Source organism: Merops nubicus, unplaced genomic scaffold, assembly GCF_000691845.1.
Source record: "Merops nubicus isolate BGI_N331 unplaced genomic scaffold, ASM69184v1 scaffold6501, whole genome shotgun sequence".
NCBI lineage: Eukaryota > Metazoa > Chordata > Aves > Coraciiformes > Meropidae > Merops > Merops nubicus.
The window spans coordinates 151,014-166,778 of record NW_008587128.1 but is presented as its reverse complement, the minus strand read 5'-3'; the positions used below and the strand labels follow the sequence as shown (position 1 = coordinate 166,778).

Below are 15,765 nucleotides of genomic sequence, written 5' to 3'. Positions count from 1 at the left end.
CTCATTTTTTTGTTTCTGCAACAGGAGACGAGTAACCCCTGCCCATGGGCGACTCACAGGCACCTAGTCCTTGAGGGACCCTCATCTTACCTCTCCTGGGTTCACCTGTGAGTGCAGCACACCCTTCCTGCCTGCTGGGACACACCTGCTGAGAGTGGGTCACGCAGACCATCAGGGGAGAGGTCATTTTTCAAGCCTAGGTATGAACCAGCATGGTGTGACAGGAAGGGAGCGAGCTGTGGAGTTTGCCCCGAGGCCTTGAGACCTCTACAGACCTTCTCTACCACGCTCCTCACTGACGCAGAGGTTTGTGACCCTTTTGCTATGACAGGAATCTTGCTCCCAAGAGAAACTGTCAGAGAGGTTTTGATATCCCCACCCTACAGACCTTTCCTGTAGGAAGAACATTATGCCTGTACAAGAGCATGTGTGGTAGGAAGAACAGCACTGCAGAGATCTAAAATGGAATAGCCCCCACACATCTATCAGCTAACATAAAACCAGAAAAATCAGCTAACATAAAACCAGAAACAACCTTTCACAGCCTTTTAACAGACTTTATCTTCATTCATGAATTCTTTGAAAAAAAAAAAAAAAAAAAAAAAAAAAAAAAAAGACATCAAAATAAATTGTCATTGATTTCAGCCTGGAAGAGGTACAACTAAAAATTACGACATCTTTAACCTGCTCATGATAGTTTTGCTCTGTCCTGTTCTAACAAAAATAACAGACAGAAATGGTGTAATCTTGGCAAGTGTTACTTCATTTCATCAAAATATATTCTCTATCTCTTTTCTTTGAAGCAAGTTATATGTATGTAGACAAGGTTGTCCTCTAACAATGATCTTGGCTTTTGTTCTCAGTTTTTTGCATCAACCCCATATAGATGGGAATATCCAAATATATACACAAATATACAGGGAGAGGTATTGGTGAAAAGCAAGCTCTTTATGAGGCTGAGTAATCATTAGACATCCTTCAGTAAAAATGTTAAAAATGTGCAGGTGCTGCTGTATTTAGAAAGGGATTTATAATGAAGAGAAGGACATCTAGTGACTAAAGTATCTTCTGCAGCAGGATTTAGATTATGCCTGTTTTGAGGACTGTTAGGGAGTTTTAAATTCTCTGTAGCAAATCTGTTTTATGCCTGGGATAATACTGAGACAAGACCAAACTGTGATGATTGCTTGTGAGAGCTCATTTTTGTCCTTCCTTATGTTCCACTATTTTTAATTTCGGTTGGGTATTTTTTTTTTTTTTTTTTTTTTTGTAACAAACTGACACAGAACAGCTGCAACAAGCTACTCGCAATAACCTTTTCCTATCAAGTCTCGTATCAAGCTGGTATTTGGAAATTTCTTTCAGCTACCAGAAGAAGGGAACTGAGATTTATCCCGAATGCAGTATTCATAATAACATCTGGCCAGTCTGACAGTGCTACAACAGTCAAAGGCCAAATCCTGCCCCTTTCTACTTGGGTTGGTACTCTTATCTCACAACTTTACTTGGGAAATGGACATACCATGGGCAGACTCTTTATATGATGGAGCTTAAGCCTAAAACTCCAGTAAAACCTCAGATCTTGTATATTTAAGTCTCATTTGAAAGTGGTCCTTAAGCTCCTAACCCTTTTAGGTGTTTTTGACAGGGATTCTCAAGAATGTAATAAAAACACACCAATTTTTATACAAACCTTACTTTAAAAAAAAGGAGCAAAAAATATGCTCATTATTTTGCTTAGCTTTTTATTCCATCATTATGGCACAAGATAGAACTTAAAGACATCACTGAATAAGTCTTCAACTTAATTAAAATTAAGACTAATATGTTTTATAAAATTCTTTTGATATGATACACTTTCCCTTATCAAGTGATAAAAAGAATTTTCTCTAGAATACTGAAGTACATTGCCATCTGCTGGCTACAAACAATTTTGCAATTCAAAACCACCAGAACGTGTATAAAACAGCAACTTTTAACAATGCAACATATAGTTACTGAAGAAGTACTTATTGACCCAGACTTTGGCACAATATTTATAGAAATGCAGCTGTGAACTTCTCCAAACGTTATGTTCATTTCTGAAACTCTCTGTGATTCCCCTTCCTATGTCTGGCTGCATTTTTTTTTTCTTTCTCTAACTTTCTTAATGCTGAAGCTTTGTTATTTCAAAGGAAAAGCCATATTCTTTCCCAGCTGTTACACACCTCAATTTATTTGGTTTGGTTTTCTGAAATTTGGATTCCAGTTTATTGGTTCAGAACTATACATAAAATCATACATTTATAAATATATATATTATTTCCTGTATACATAACATTGGTTTTCCTCTACAATGGGAGAGCAGACCTTAGCACTACACCCTCAGCTCGTTTAGGCATGGCCTTGCTCTTACTTGATTCTCTGAGCTGCTTCCTATCAGAATCTAAAAATATATTTTTTTCACCATTTTGTATCAAATTTTAATTTCATTTGCAAACACATTTATAAGAAAAAAAATATTTGGTATTTTCCCCTCTAAGCTCACTACTACCCTTATAAAATATATGGCTTTTCATGTTCCACTCTACTTTAGTGTTTCTCAATAGGCAGTGAAAAGAAGGACAGCTTCCCCCTTTAACAGTTTGGGTTTTTTTTTTTTTATATAAGCACAGAAACCAGCTTGTGCACTTTCTATAGAATTCCAATGCATATCACGGTAATGTAAGTGCAGTGATTTAAAAAAAAAAAAAGCAGTCATGACAGATTGACATCTGTATATGAAAACATAATATAGGCTTATTATACAATACCCATTACAGAATATACAATCATCAAAACTGCAGATATATAAATACATTTTGAGCAACATCAAAGCAACAGTTTTACCTTATACACAGCGTATGCATACGGAGTTATTAGACTAAAATTTTCATCTTGTTTTTTTCTCAAAAGCTTGCTGAAAAACAGGAACTTTCTCTATTTGTAAATGGACTGCTTGACAGTGCTGTTAAGAAATTAAAGTGAACAAAGGTTTAAAAAGTATATGCAATTCAGTTGGTATAAAATAAGCCCCCCCTGTTTTCCAATGTCACAGTTGTTTTCCTATGGTGGAGGCATAGGTGTGAGTGGCAGTTCTGCAGTCAGATCATACAAGGGTTTCTGGGAGAGCATCGGGGTTATCAGCTGACAATAGCTCCCAAATTTGCCACCTCTCCCTTTGCCAATCATGCCAGTCTGCCTCTGAAACACTTTTACTGTTCTGACTGTGAGGCGCCGTGGAATACGTATGACCTGCTTGGGTGTGCGGGGCTGACCGCTCCTGCCTGGGGGTGGCCTGCTCAGGGGCTTTGGCTGGTGGTCTTCCAGCTGCTCTGGTCCCTGAATTTTTTTCTGGGCGTTGAAGTCTCCACAAAGAGTGCAATGTTGAAGAAACGCTTGATCGCTGTGACCAAGCGGAGGCTGTTTTTGCTGGGCCCGGGTAGGGGGGTGGTGGCCGCTCTTTTCTGTAGGAAGGCTTGGCTGCGCTTTGCGAACAACTCGCGTTCGAGTCACTCTCACTGAGGTCCTCCACGCTGCTTAAAGTCAAGTGCTGCTCCGACTTGGAATGTGCCAGGTCTGAGCTCCTGCTGCCGACTTCCATCTGCGGGTTACTGCACAGCCGAGATGCCGCGGGGTGGAGCTGGCACTCGGGAATGGCGGCGGTTGTCTGGCTCCTTGGCATGGCCTGCCTGCCGGCCTCCAGGCCGGAGCAGCCGCCCTGCCACCGCGGGGAGTGCACAGTGAGGTCCCCCTGGGAGAGGGAGCACTGTCCGGCTCGCAGAGAGCTGCTTTCGTAGATGTTCCCGTAAGAACCTGGGGGCCACAGCCAGAAAGACAACATCAGTGGGCAGAATCATTTAAAACAAAGGAAAAAAAAAAAAGAGAAGATAGGATGGCTCCAGGACCACACTGGCCAGCGGCAGGGGCAGCATCCAGGGCTGCCAACATCACAGCCTGCACTCCTGCCCCCAAACCCCCACTGGGCGCCCAACTTCCAATGACTTTTAGAACACTCTAAAACTGTTTTTTGAAGTAATTTTAAAACAACTTTTAAAATCATCTCGTGACAGTTTGAAATGTCTCTGTATCTGTATAACCACAGCGCTTCTCTGTATTTTATTGAACGGTCACCTTTTAAAAGACCAGCTCTGGACAAGATGAATTCTTCTACTTGTTTCACTGTCATTTTTCAATAACAAGAAAATGTTTATGCCTTTGCTGGATTTGGGCTTAAAACTTGAGAAATAACTGACCTGTAATAACTGGATCTTTGCAGCCACTTTTCAGCGTTGAATGCCAGGTGCCCCAGATATCAAATTGATCTTCGGAAACATCTAAGTAGCAGTAAGAGCAAGGAGAAAAAAATGATGAATTAACCCTCTTAAAGCTATTATTTAGAAACATACATAGGAAATGGTAAAACCTTACATAACTTATCAGAGTGGTTAACATATACTACCATTCGACTTACAACACACCTAACACAAACATCTCCAATGTATTTATTCACAATTATTTATTGTTTCAGGCTCAGATCCTGTAATGGATTCAGTAGGCTCTGTAGGGACAGGATGCCTGCGTTTGCAGAGAGAGTGGAATTTCTCTTAAGTAAGTCCTCTGCCTTACTGAAGTCAGTCAGAGAATTTGCACAAGAACAGGAAAATCTGGTCAACAGAAAGTAGTTCATGTGGGATTTTTTGCTGGAAAGAATGGCAAAGCTCTCTCAGGCAGCCCCTGCCCCAAAGGTCACTCTAAGACATGCTCCATCAACCTGCAGCATCACTTAGGTCTTACATGGCAGGGCTGTCACAGAATAGAAATTTAATGAAATGCGCACATCAGGCACCGTGCTGGATTATAACTGTTTCATGCCTTGTTTTGATTCCATCTGGCAATAAAGGAATTTCCTGATTTGTCATGCTCCAGTATTGTTGTGATGTATATTAAATTCCAAAAGATGGTTAGTATGATAAAACTTAATGTAAGTTCATAACTTATTAGAAATCTGACTGAAATTTGAAACCTCATCAGACATTCAGATGCTGAATGTGGAAGATGAATGCCTATTGGCATTTATAAAGCATGTAATTCAGATAATAGTCTGAATCCCATTAATTTAAAAGGAAATTAAGTGTCTAACCAGTACCTCTGAAATGAAATGGTTTTAAAAATACCACTAAACAGTTACCTGCATCTCTAACATTGAAAATTCTTAAGGTTTGTCCCACTAAATATACATTTCATAAATGTAAAATTTTAAAAAAAAATAAATGAAAAGCATCTTGAAATGCTGTTCAGCTATCAGTTTAGACCACAGTTCTTTACAGAAGAAATCATTCAGGTGTGTCCTCCCTAGATAGCTATGGAAATTATAGATCCCTGCACTAGCATTGCTAGGTGTGTAATTGGCAGCAGATGTAAAGCTGTGCAGCTCAGCTGTGTTCTCCAGTGAGAGGGTGTTGAGGTTGCTCTTTTCAATTGGACAAAATTTGTAGTTTGATGTCTTAAAGTCTCTGATTTTTCCAAAGTCTGGACTGTAACTTTGCCAGTATTACAGTCCTATGAAGCAGGATTGGAAATCAGTATTTGCCATGCTGTCACAGACAGGCTGGAAAGCAAGACCTCCGTAGTTCTATTTGCCTAAATAATAGCTCCAGGTTTTGAGAAACACCATACCAAGATCATCCCTGACATGTGGCTGAGCTAACAAGGAGGAATGAGCATGGACTCTTTGGGCTCAACACACACACACAAAAAGATATCTGTATGGTCATTTTTTGTGGGGTTATTACACTATTGCTCCCCAAATCCTGATGGCTGATAATACAAAACTGATACTGTTCAATTACTTCAGAAATGCCCATCTGCCACTCAGGAGGAGGAACGTGAACAGGACGTACTCTTACCTTTTCCAGCCTGTGATGCAGAAGAATTCTCCTTTGTCTTAGGCTGCAAATGTCCAACCAGTGTGTGTTGTTCAGGTACCTTGTACAGCTTATCTGGGCTGCGGGCAACTTCTTCTTGCATTGCCCTCAGTGAGCGCTCGGAGAGCACGGGGGAGTTGTTGTCGTACGGGGAGACATCTCCGCTCGAAGCTTTGTTGGAGTCCGTGGAAGAATGTCTTCCTCCTGTGGAGCAGGACCCTTCTGACCTCGGCATCTCAGGGCTCCTGAGGAATTTTGATAAACAAACTGCTGTTAATGAAAAATGCTTTCTGTTGACAGCTGCAGATGCAGTTTGACATCATACAAATAAAATCAAATACAGGAGTATGATCACAGCTGCAGAAATGAAAACACTGTGGAAGCAATACGGGGGTGGATTTTCCAGGAGTAAAACTTTTGCCATGAAGTGGCCAGCAGAGGCCACTAAAAATCAAAAGATGCTGCCGTCAAGAAAGAAAACAAAAACCACACAACGGTACAGTTCACCACGGGGAATTAAACAGTGAATCAATTCCTTATGTTACCTTGACAATTTAGCTTGTTGCAACAGTAAATCTGAGTGTATGACAGGGAAGATTAGTTTGATGCTAAGCAGGATGTTAAATCACTTCTTCCATTCTTAAGTACTACAGAGAGAAATCAAAACCTTAGCTTTCCTCTTATGTTGTGAGAAAGATTCTCTTTCAGAGGCACCAGAAAGTGATTACTCTACAGGGGACAAGCAGATGTATCTACCATACTTCTGATGAGGGCAACAAACAACTTGCTCCACTGACAACTTCTACAACTTCTTTTACCCTTTCACCTTTACATCACCAACAGCACGGCCTGTATTTAATTTTGACAAAAAAAGGCAAACAAACCCCCCACCTTAGTACAGCCAAGGCTCAGAGAAACAACTCTCATTTTTGAAATGTGCGGGGAACATTGAGGGAGATTTCTTGAACTGCTTTGGTTCACTACGCCGACAGGAAGGAGTTTGTGAGTCACTGAATCTCCCAAAGAATATGTAGAAATACTCCACAAACAGAGAACTTTTCCCCTATTGTTCCTATTCCTTTATTTCTAATTTATATTTCTATTACTCATTTTTTCATTTCCCTGTACCTTGATCTTTGACTCTTAGATGCTTATCTTTTGCTTCTCTTGAGTAAAACACTTCTCTCAGTGACCTCATGTTAGTATCTGTTCTAACTAAATGTGATACAACAGAGGCTCATTCTTGTAAACGTGCACTGAAAATGGTCATATAAAAAAAAAAGTCATATCCAAAAAAAGTCATATCCAAAATGAGCTTGAGCTGAGTGAGCAGCCAAAGCACATTACTTGTTATGGAACAATAACCATCTTTCCAGATAAATGAAATAAAACTGAGGAAAGAAATATAAAGAAAACACACAGTGTTAAGACAGGCTGGCTACAATACACTAATATTAATACAGAAATAATGACAAAACACTACTTCCAAGCTGTTATTTTTTTTTTCCTGGCTGATTTACTTATTTCATGTCCCAAAACATAACATATACACTCAACATCATGATTATTACATTATTCAATAATTTTTTTTTTTTTTTTTTTTTTACTTTCCCTCCAGTATAAAAGCAACCATAAAGTATTGGGAATGAATTAACTAAGTTTACTTCTCTGTAACTCCCAGGAAGCAAATCACCACTAAACTGATCCTGAATCTTAACTAGGGCCAGCTCAAAGCACCAGAGCTGCTATTTGGCAAAGTAGTACTGTTCCAGGCTTCTCAGTGTTAGCATGGCAATTCTGAGGATTCATTATAAAAACAAACAAACAAGAAACCCTAAACCAAGAAACCAACAAACCCAAACAAATGAAAAAACCAAAACCAAACCAAATTATGCCTCAGTTATGCAACTTCCCATCTCAACTTCTCATCTGAAGATAAATCCAACGTAAATTGATCTATGAACAGCCACACACCAAAGAATTTTTGTCTTTTTCCTATGTACAACTCTACCACACCTCTTTTTTTTTTTTTTTTTGTCCCGTACTCCCTTCTTTCTGTCCTCTAAAGTTCTAAAAACTTATGCAGTGTTGTGCACTTGTTCTTGTGCAGTGAGTCTGAGTTGAGATTTAAGCAATGTCTTGGGAATTTTAGAAGAACCAGAAAGACCTGAGAGGAAAGGAGAGAAACGTTGGCATCTGTAGGTCTCCTGTGACCAAACGTCTTTCTCCCCAGCCTTCTAAATCGAATGGCACCCAGGCTTCACCCTGCCAGCATACAGACATGCTGAGCACTAACGGGGACACCAGCAGGGCTTAGCACATGTCAATCTCTGCAGGATCAAAACCTAACTATGCTGCACAGGGCAGAGAGAGAGGTATACCACCACCACTTAGCCATGACAAGGTAACACAAGGAATAGGTGAAAGGGAAACGGAAATGAAAGAATATGGCAACATAAACTTGAGCTTTGTGAAACACTGATTTCATGTCTTACCTTGAGAGATCTGTTATAGTCTACTTCTTCTCAAGACAGAGCTCCTGATAAAAATTTACTTGAATGGAAACTGTCAAGTCTTTAGAAAGATCCAAATGTTCAAGTTTCTGAATTAATTTACAATTTTTGCTAGTAATTATATATATGAAAATTATATATGAAATTATATGAAATTATATATGTGTATATGTATGATATCACTTTAAAATTTGTTTAGGAAAAAAATAGTTTTAAAAATCAAAGAAAAGGCCTGTGGACTCTGTCAATCTTACTACAAGAAACCATCAAAATGGATTGAATACTTCAAAGCTAGGAACTGATCTTATACATTTGCAGCTTTACCATGCTCTTCTTGAACAAATAAAACACAACTTGGAAAAGACTTTGACTCATATCTTTCAAAATAAAGAATGAATCTTCATATATTCCTTAAAACAAAACTTTTGCACCCGTTTGCTTTATGGTTTGAGTTCAGTAGCAAATGGATGTTTACTGAAATTCAAAATTCTTCCCCTGGGTAGCTGTGATATTCTCTACCTACACACTGGGGAAAAACTAAATTGGGAGGTGAATGTAAATGCTGTGCAAAATACGCACTCACCTATATGCAGCCTATGAAAAAGGGCAGATTATGTTCTCCAAAGAATAACAGAAGATCACATACGACCAAATGTGAGAAATGGGGAGGCAAGTCAAGTGTTTTCAGTGGTTATGAACTATATTAAGGAGAAGATTTAAAAAGTGGTTATGTACAAACTGAAAGATTTGAAAGCTGCAGAAGGAACCTATGCCACATGTTCAAAAATACTATTTCAGATTCCAAACCAAAAATCAACTATGCTATGTAGAAAAGCCTTGGGCTTTTCTATTTACCTGTCATCCTTCTGAATCGATGTTATCTACCAGAGTCTACTTGCATGGGTGAATTGGAAAAATGGTAACCTTTACTTCTGCTGAGGATATTCCTACTTTTCTACTATCATCAAAGTCATCGAAACAGGAAATCCCTTTCTGTTGTTGGCAGAAATCTTTTTCTGTTATACCTTACAGCTTCTGAGTGGGAAAACAATTATGTCTTAGAAGAGGCAAATCATACGGATTGTAATGGCTTGGCAGCGTGCAGTTGTAATTTCCACACATATTTGAACAACACAGGCACCACCACCAAAACAGATAATTACAGGATAATGATGTGGTTGCTACTGTAACAAGGTAGAGCACTCAATTCAGGGAGCCTCTGCAGCTTTTAAAACTGCATTTATGCATACTGCATGGCCCACTGTATGACTGTCTTTGTGACACAGGTTAGGATGGACTAAAATCCATCATCACCATCCAAAAACCTTTGAATATTTGAAACCTGTTTACTCTAAAATGACTACTAACCATGATAAGCAATAATCATAAGAAAGATTTTATTTTTTGTGTTAAAGATGCTTCACCTTACATCTGGAAACCCCAAATTCCATTGTCATCAAGCCAATACACAAACAAGTTGGGAAGTCATCCACAAAAGTACACTTCACAATTGCTGCCAGTAGCAATTAGTGTTTTACCACGAATGACTTCCATAAACTCCCTGACACATTACTCACGATTCTCAGCTCTTAAGAGAACTGAAAGATGAGGAACATTTGATTTGTCCTCCTCTGTGGAGGAAAAGAGATTGTTTCCTCTGTTAGATCAGAGCCAAGAAAGCATTTGTAATGATATCAAAAGCAGAGATGTGAGGGCAATTGCAGAAGCAGAACTTTCATGGCAATTAATAGGACATTAAAGTCTTGAAGTTGATTCCATACTCTATGCTATGCAGCCAACTAGCTTTTCTCATGAAGATTGTCTCAAGAATATGTTAAGTTTTCTGTTCCACAGATCCAAATCGGGATCAAGAAATTTCCAGTACTGAGGATGTATTTTGGACTCATTTTTATCAAATCAAGACAAACATCTCCTTGTTGTCTGTTGCCTCACATTTCTTACAGGAAAAATAACCAACAAACATGTAACCTCAAAATTGAGATTATGTTCTGAAACAGACTAATCTCTTAAGAGCATCACACTCCTAGCAATAACACTAAGCAACATTCCCTCTAATTGCCTGGAATATCTTAATCAAGAAGCTGCAATCACAGCGAAAACATATCTCATTAACGTTATGAATAAATCGCTTACATGATATCAGAAGAAAAATGACAGTAAGGTTTTCCTGTCTTAGCAATACTTCATCTGACTATTACCCAAAATATAATAAATTGGTACTTGTGTAGCAAATGTTCCATTTGGTTTCATAACCTTTTTTCACAACCCCCAGTTGTAAAAAACTGTCAGTTGTGATCAGCTGTGCACAAAAGCTCTATTTTCTCCTATATGTGTGCATGCTGGCTGAAAAGTAAGAAGGCTCAAGAAAAGGTCAACTAACTTAAGGAAAACAGGATCTAACAATAATCTGTTACATCTACAATGATTTGTGATAAATATACGCTCAATGTCTAAGTGTAGCCACATGTGAGGTACAATTTTATGTCTTCATATTATATAGACAGTGAAATCCAGCATGGGTTTTATTAGCTTGAGTTGGAAATAATATGATCATTGTGAACTGAGAGCTTAAAGAAAAAAGCCTCTGCAGACTTTACCATATGTCAGGTGATTTGCAATATCTCTCTTATCTGTGGTCTTAGCTCATGGCAAATGTGACACAAGTATAAAGGACAGCTAACGTACCTCTAATTATCCTGCATTTATTGTGATCTAAATATACACACTTGTCAGTCAGATGTAAACTAACTGAAATTATTTCTTATCTGTGGTATCCTAAGAAAACACACAATTAACACAAATGAGATATCTGTGATAATGTGTTACTACTACCTTATGTGCTCATGTGGTTAAGTCAACAAACTAATAAAATCCTTTAGAACACTTGATACTTGTTATTAATTTTTACAATTAAAGAAAACTTTTTCTGACATGTATTAATTATACTATTTCTTTTCTACCTCTTCCTTTAAAGCCAGGCATACTATTACATTACCTCCAACTATACAATGATCAGAGGGAGGGAAAATATATCATAACTAACTGACTGTACAAATTCAAATATAATTACATTCTGAAAGCACTAGGCACTTCCCACACACACAGGAAGACAAAGTCCTATCTGTCCCAGAGAGTTTAGAGTCCAGGAAACCTCTTAAAACCTACTTAAAGCAAGCTTGTCAAATTTTGTGATTTTTGGGTCTGACATATTGGGATTCACTAGAATAAAGGCAATGACTGTGTACCTCATGAGAAAGCCAGGAATCCTGTTAATCCAAACGTACAAACTCGTAGCATTAAGGCACATGGGTGTAGACACAGATACACCACAAACAAAGTTGGAATAGGTTACGTATCATAACCACAATAGTGACCGCTGTGATTGTTTTTTCTCTTCAGATCTTTCACAAAGCACACAATTAAATAACATCCAAACGGTCTCCATTAATCTGCTGCTGTGGCAGGTGACTTGTTTACAGTGTCCTATGTGTATACAGTAGGAAAAGAACAACAAACTGGTCAAATGGCTCGCTGTGATTGTGTTAAGGCACTCTAGGGTGTGTTTCAAGGACTGTGTAATCCATGCCTGCAGTTACTGAAGACCACGACAAACCCAAGACATGAACCAGCAGATCACCAGAATACATCCGGTCAGATAGGAGTGCACTGAGCATTTTTATGTACATGTCATTCTGTTCTCTACAGCAGAACACAATCTTTTCTCTGAATCAGGAAACAAGATTAGTCTTTAGAAAACACTGTACAAGAGTCATAATTTCTTTGGCAGAGTCTGTGTAGTGGGGAGGGTACTTCTACTCCACAGTAGACAGTGCAGAAGAGCTGTGGAAAACTAGAACCTTTTGAACACTTCCAGTGGGAGATAGAAATTCCCAGCAGAAACAGGGAGGATGATAAAACAGATTACTCACGATGACTGGGAAGCTTTCCTCCTCAACAAATAGTCTACAACATCTGGGTCAGTCTCTAATAGGCTAATAAGCACTTCATTCTGTAGGTCAGGGGAAACCTATGAAGACAACAAAAAATACTTAGTTGGATATTAATATTCTTTCATATACATTAATTTTTGTGCTATGCTTAACCTAAAAGACCAAGTACACTTACAGAGAGTATATAAAATAAAGATTCAGAAGCTTCCATTTTAAAAGAGAAATTTCATGTAACAGGTGAAGTACGACCAAAGGTCACTTTGTACAATATGAAATGCTGATTACTGTTGAACAACCCTTTGGTATCCAGTTGAGTATTATATATAACAATGGGATTACTCATGTACAGCAGCCTCAAAAACTCCTCATTCAAAGAACTGGTGACACTTACAAACTTCCATTCCAAGCAACTGTACTTCTTTTAGAAACAATGTGAAATGTAATTACAGAGGAAGGAGAATGTTTCTTCGTATAGAGGAGAGCTATGGATGTCATCTGTTTGGACTTCTGTAAACCTTTAGACACAGTTCACCACAACATCCTTCTCTCTAAATTGCAGAGATATGGGTTTGATGGGTGGACTCTTCAGTGGATAAGGAACTGGTTGAGCAGTCACATCCAGAGAGTTGTGGTCGACATTTCAATGTCCAGATGGAGATCAGTGACAAGTGGTGTCCTTCAAGGGTCTGTACTGGGACCAGTGCTATTTAATACCTTTATCAATTGCATAGACAGTGGGATTGAGTGCACTTTCAGCAAGCTAGCAGATGACACACCAGAGAGACAGGATGCCATCCAGAGGGACCTGGACAAGCTTGAGAAGTGAGCCTGTATGAACCTCATGGGGTTCAACAAGGCCAAGTGCAAGGATCTGCACATGGCTCCAAGACATCCTTGGTATCAATACAGGTTGTGGGATGAAAGGATTGAGAGCAGCCCTGTGGAGGAGGACTTGGGGGTACTGGTGGATGAAAAGATGGATACGTGTGCTCATGGCCGAGAAAGCCAACTGTATTTTTGGATGCACGAAAATAAGCATGGCCAGCAGGTCGAGGGAGGTCACCCTTCTACTCTGCTCTTGTGAGACCCCACCTAGAGTACTGCATCCAGCTCTAGAGTCCTGACCCTAGGAAAGACATAAACCTGTTGGAGCAGGTCAGATGAGGGCCACAAAACTGGTCAAAGGGCTGGACCACCTCTCCTGTGAAGAAAGGCTGAGAGTTGGTGTTGTTCGTCCTGGAGATGAGAAGGCTCTGGGGAGACCTCATCGTAGTCTTTCAGTACTTAAAAGGGGCCTATAAGAAAGATGGGGACAGTCTTTTTAGCAGGATGTGCTGTGACAGGACAAGGGGTAATGGTTTTAAACTAAAAGAGGGATGACTTAGACTAGATGTAAGAAAGATATTTTTTACAATGAGGGTGGTGAAACACTGGAACAGGTTGCCCAGAGAGGTGGTAAACGCCATCCCTGGAAACATTCAAGGTCATGTTGGACGGGGCTCTGAGTAACATGCTCTAGGGTTTGGACTGTATGACCTATAAAGGACCCTTCCAACACAAAACATTCTGTGATTCTGTGGTATTTGACTTACTTATATCCTTCTCATACTGAAAGGTCATGGTAACTGTTCTATCTATGAAGTTCTTCAATTGCTTCATTTTGGTAAGAGCTGATAAAGGTCACAATTTTTCTAAAGGAAGTCTTATAATCATTTAGTGTTCAGGTATCCATATGGCCAAATCCTGGGATCTAGAAGCATTTAAATTCCTGCTTGAGCTCAATCAGAACTTACTCTGTAATTACAAAGTTCATCTGTCCATAACTCAGGTTTACAACTGGGTCCTATTGGATCTCCAGCCACCTTGAACTGCAGGTAGTAGCGACAGGCTCAGCCAGAATTTATCTCATCTTCTTTGGAATTTGGCCTTCTGATTTGCTAACTCTCTCCAGTGCACTTTATATGGAAATGAACCTTCAAAACAGTTGGTAGCTTCAGCCACTGCAGGATATAGCAACATCTCCTGGGCAGGTAGCAGGAAGGGCACTCTAAAACCTGCTCAAGTAAACCATGGTTCCAACTGCATTTTATACGAGTCTTGTCAATCTTTAAGTGAGTTTATCCACACCACAGTGGAACATTCAACTCAACCTTCAAAGTGCTGAAACAGATGAAACCATCTGAAAAACCTTAAGTAACAGGCCAGGGCCACTCATGATGGGTGGAGCTGGAGGCAAGACAATCTCAGCAAGGGGTCATCAACCATGCAATACGCTTTTGGATGCAATTTGTCAGAGCCTGAATCTCTTGACCTTCAGGTCACACTATATGGGCCATTTGTTCTCCCTGACATTTCCTGGGAAACAGGAATAGAATTACTAATAGATTCCTCAGGGCAATACCTTGTTTTGGGAGGTATTTAGGGAATCAAGTTACAGAAAAGGCATACTTCTTTAAAAAAGGAAATAATTTGAAAATGAATGAAGATATGCATCATTTAATTCAAATCAATCCAAAATCTCTATGAAAAACTTGCGTGACCACATACTCCTTTTTTAAAAATTGTATTTAGCCTCTAAGCTGAAAAAATATCTTACTGATGGCTGTATCAGTCTTTAAATAAATTATCTTCTCTCTATAGGAATATGTTTTTGGAAGCCTCCTGTGCTGTAATTTTTCCATTTAGACAGCCTTTCTATACACAGAACAAACTCCAGAAAAAAGTTTCAGGGTAAAGCAGAAACCATGTCTTTCTCTATGTAACTTAATATTCAGTGTTACATAAAGTCGATAAACTTGTAAGAATCTACTGAGATGACTTTGTCAGAATTTTTTTTTTTTTTTTAAATTCCATTATTTAAAAAAAATAATAATTCAGTCTTTCATTCTGTCAAATTAACCTGAAAAAGTTCAAACAGGAAGTTCAGTTTCAACTGAAAGCATCTGTGAAACCCAGACTTAAGAGTTCTATTGAGTTATAGGACTGTCTGAGTGAATATGGGCATATCTGTCTGTGATCCTTTAGCTGGATTACTACTGATGGTCTCCTTGCTAGCTATCTACTGGGTTTTGGCTTTCCTCCTCCTCTGCAATTTACTTTAGTTTAGTTTAGTTTAGACAAATAACTTGCAGGGGTATGCATGTAATTATAGACTCACACTTAGAGAGAACTGCTACACTGGTATCTCGGGAAGATGTTACAGAGCTGCAATAACTATTATTGAATTAGTTAACTGGCACTTGTGGCTCAGTAGATGGATGAGAACTTGAAATTCAGGGACAGAAGGGAAGCCAAGGCACTGCTGAAATAGCATCTGTTGAGCACATACTGGGATGG

The 15,765-nt window shown here is 39.0% G+C and overlaps 1 protein-coding gene across 1 annotated transcript in view; it reads right to left on the bottom strand.

Moving 5' to 3' along the window:
* Positions 1-3,127: 3,127 nt before the first annotated feature.
* The window catches only part of ARHGAP6 (Rho GTPase activating protein 6), a 119,807-nt gene continuing 107,169 nt past the window's right edge, over positions 3,128-15,765 (bottom strand). Inside the window, exons 10-13 of the mRNA XM_008948812.1 lie at positions 12,409-12,506; positions 5,928-6,190; positions 4,275-4,355; positions 3,128-3,834 (exon numbers count right to left, since the gene is read on the bottom strand). Of these exons, the coding sequence (XP_008947060.1) occupies positions 3,128-3,834; positions 4,275-4,355; positions 5,928-6,190; positions 12,409-12,506 (1,149 nt within the window). The remainder of the gene's footprint in view (positions 3,835-4,274; positions 4,356-5,927; positions 6,191-12,408; positions 12,507-15,765) is intronic.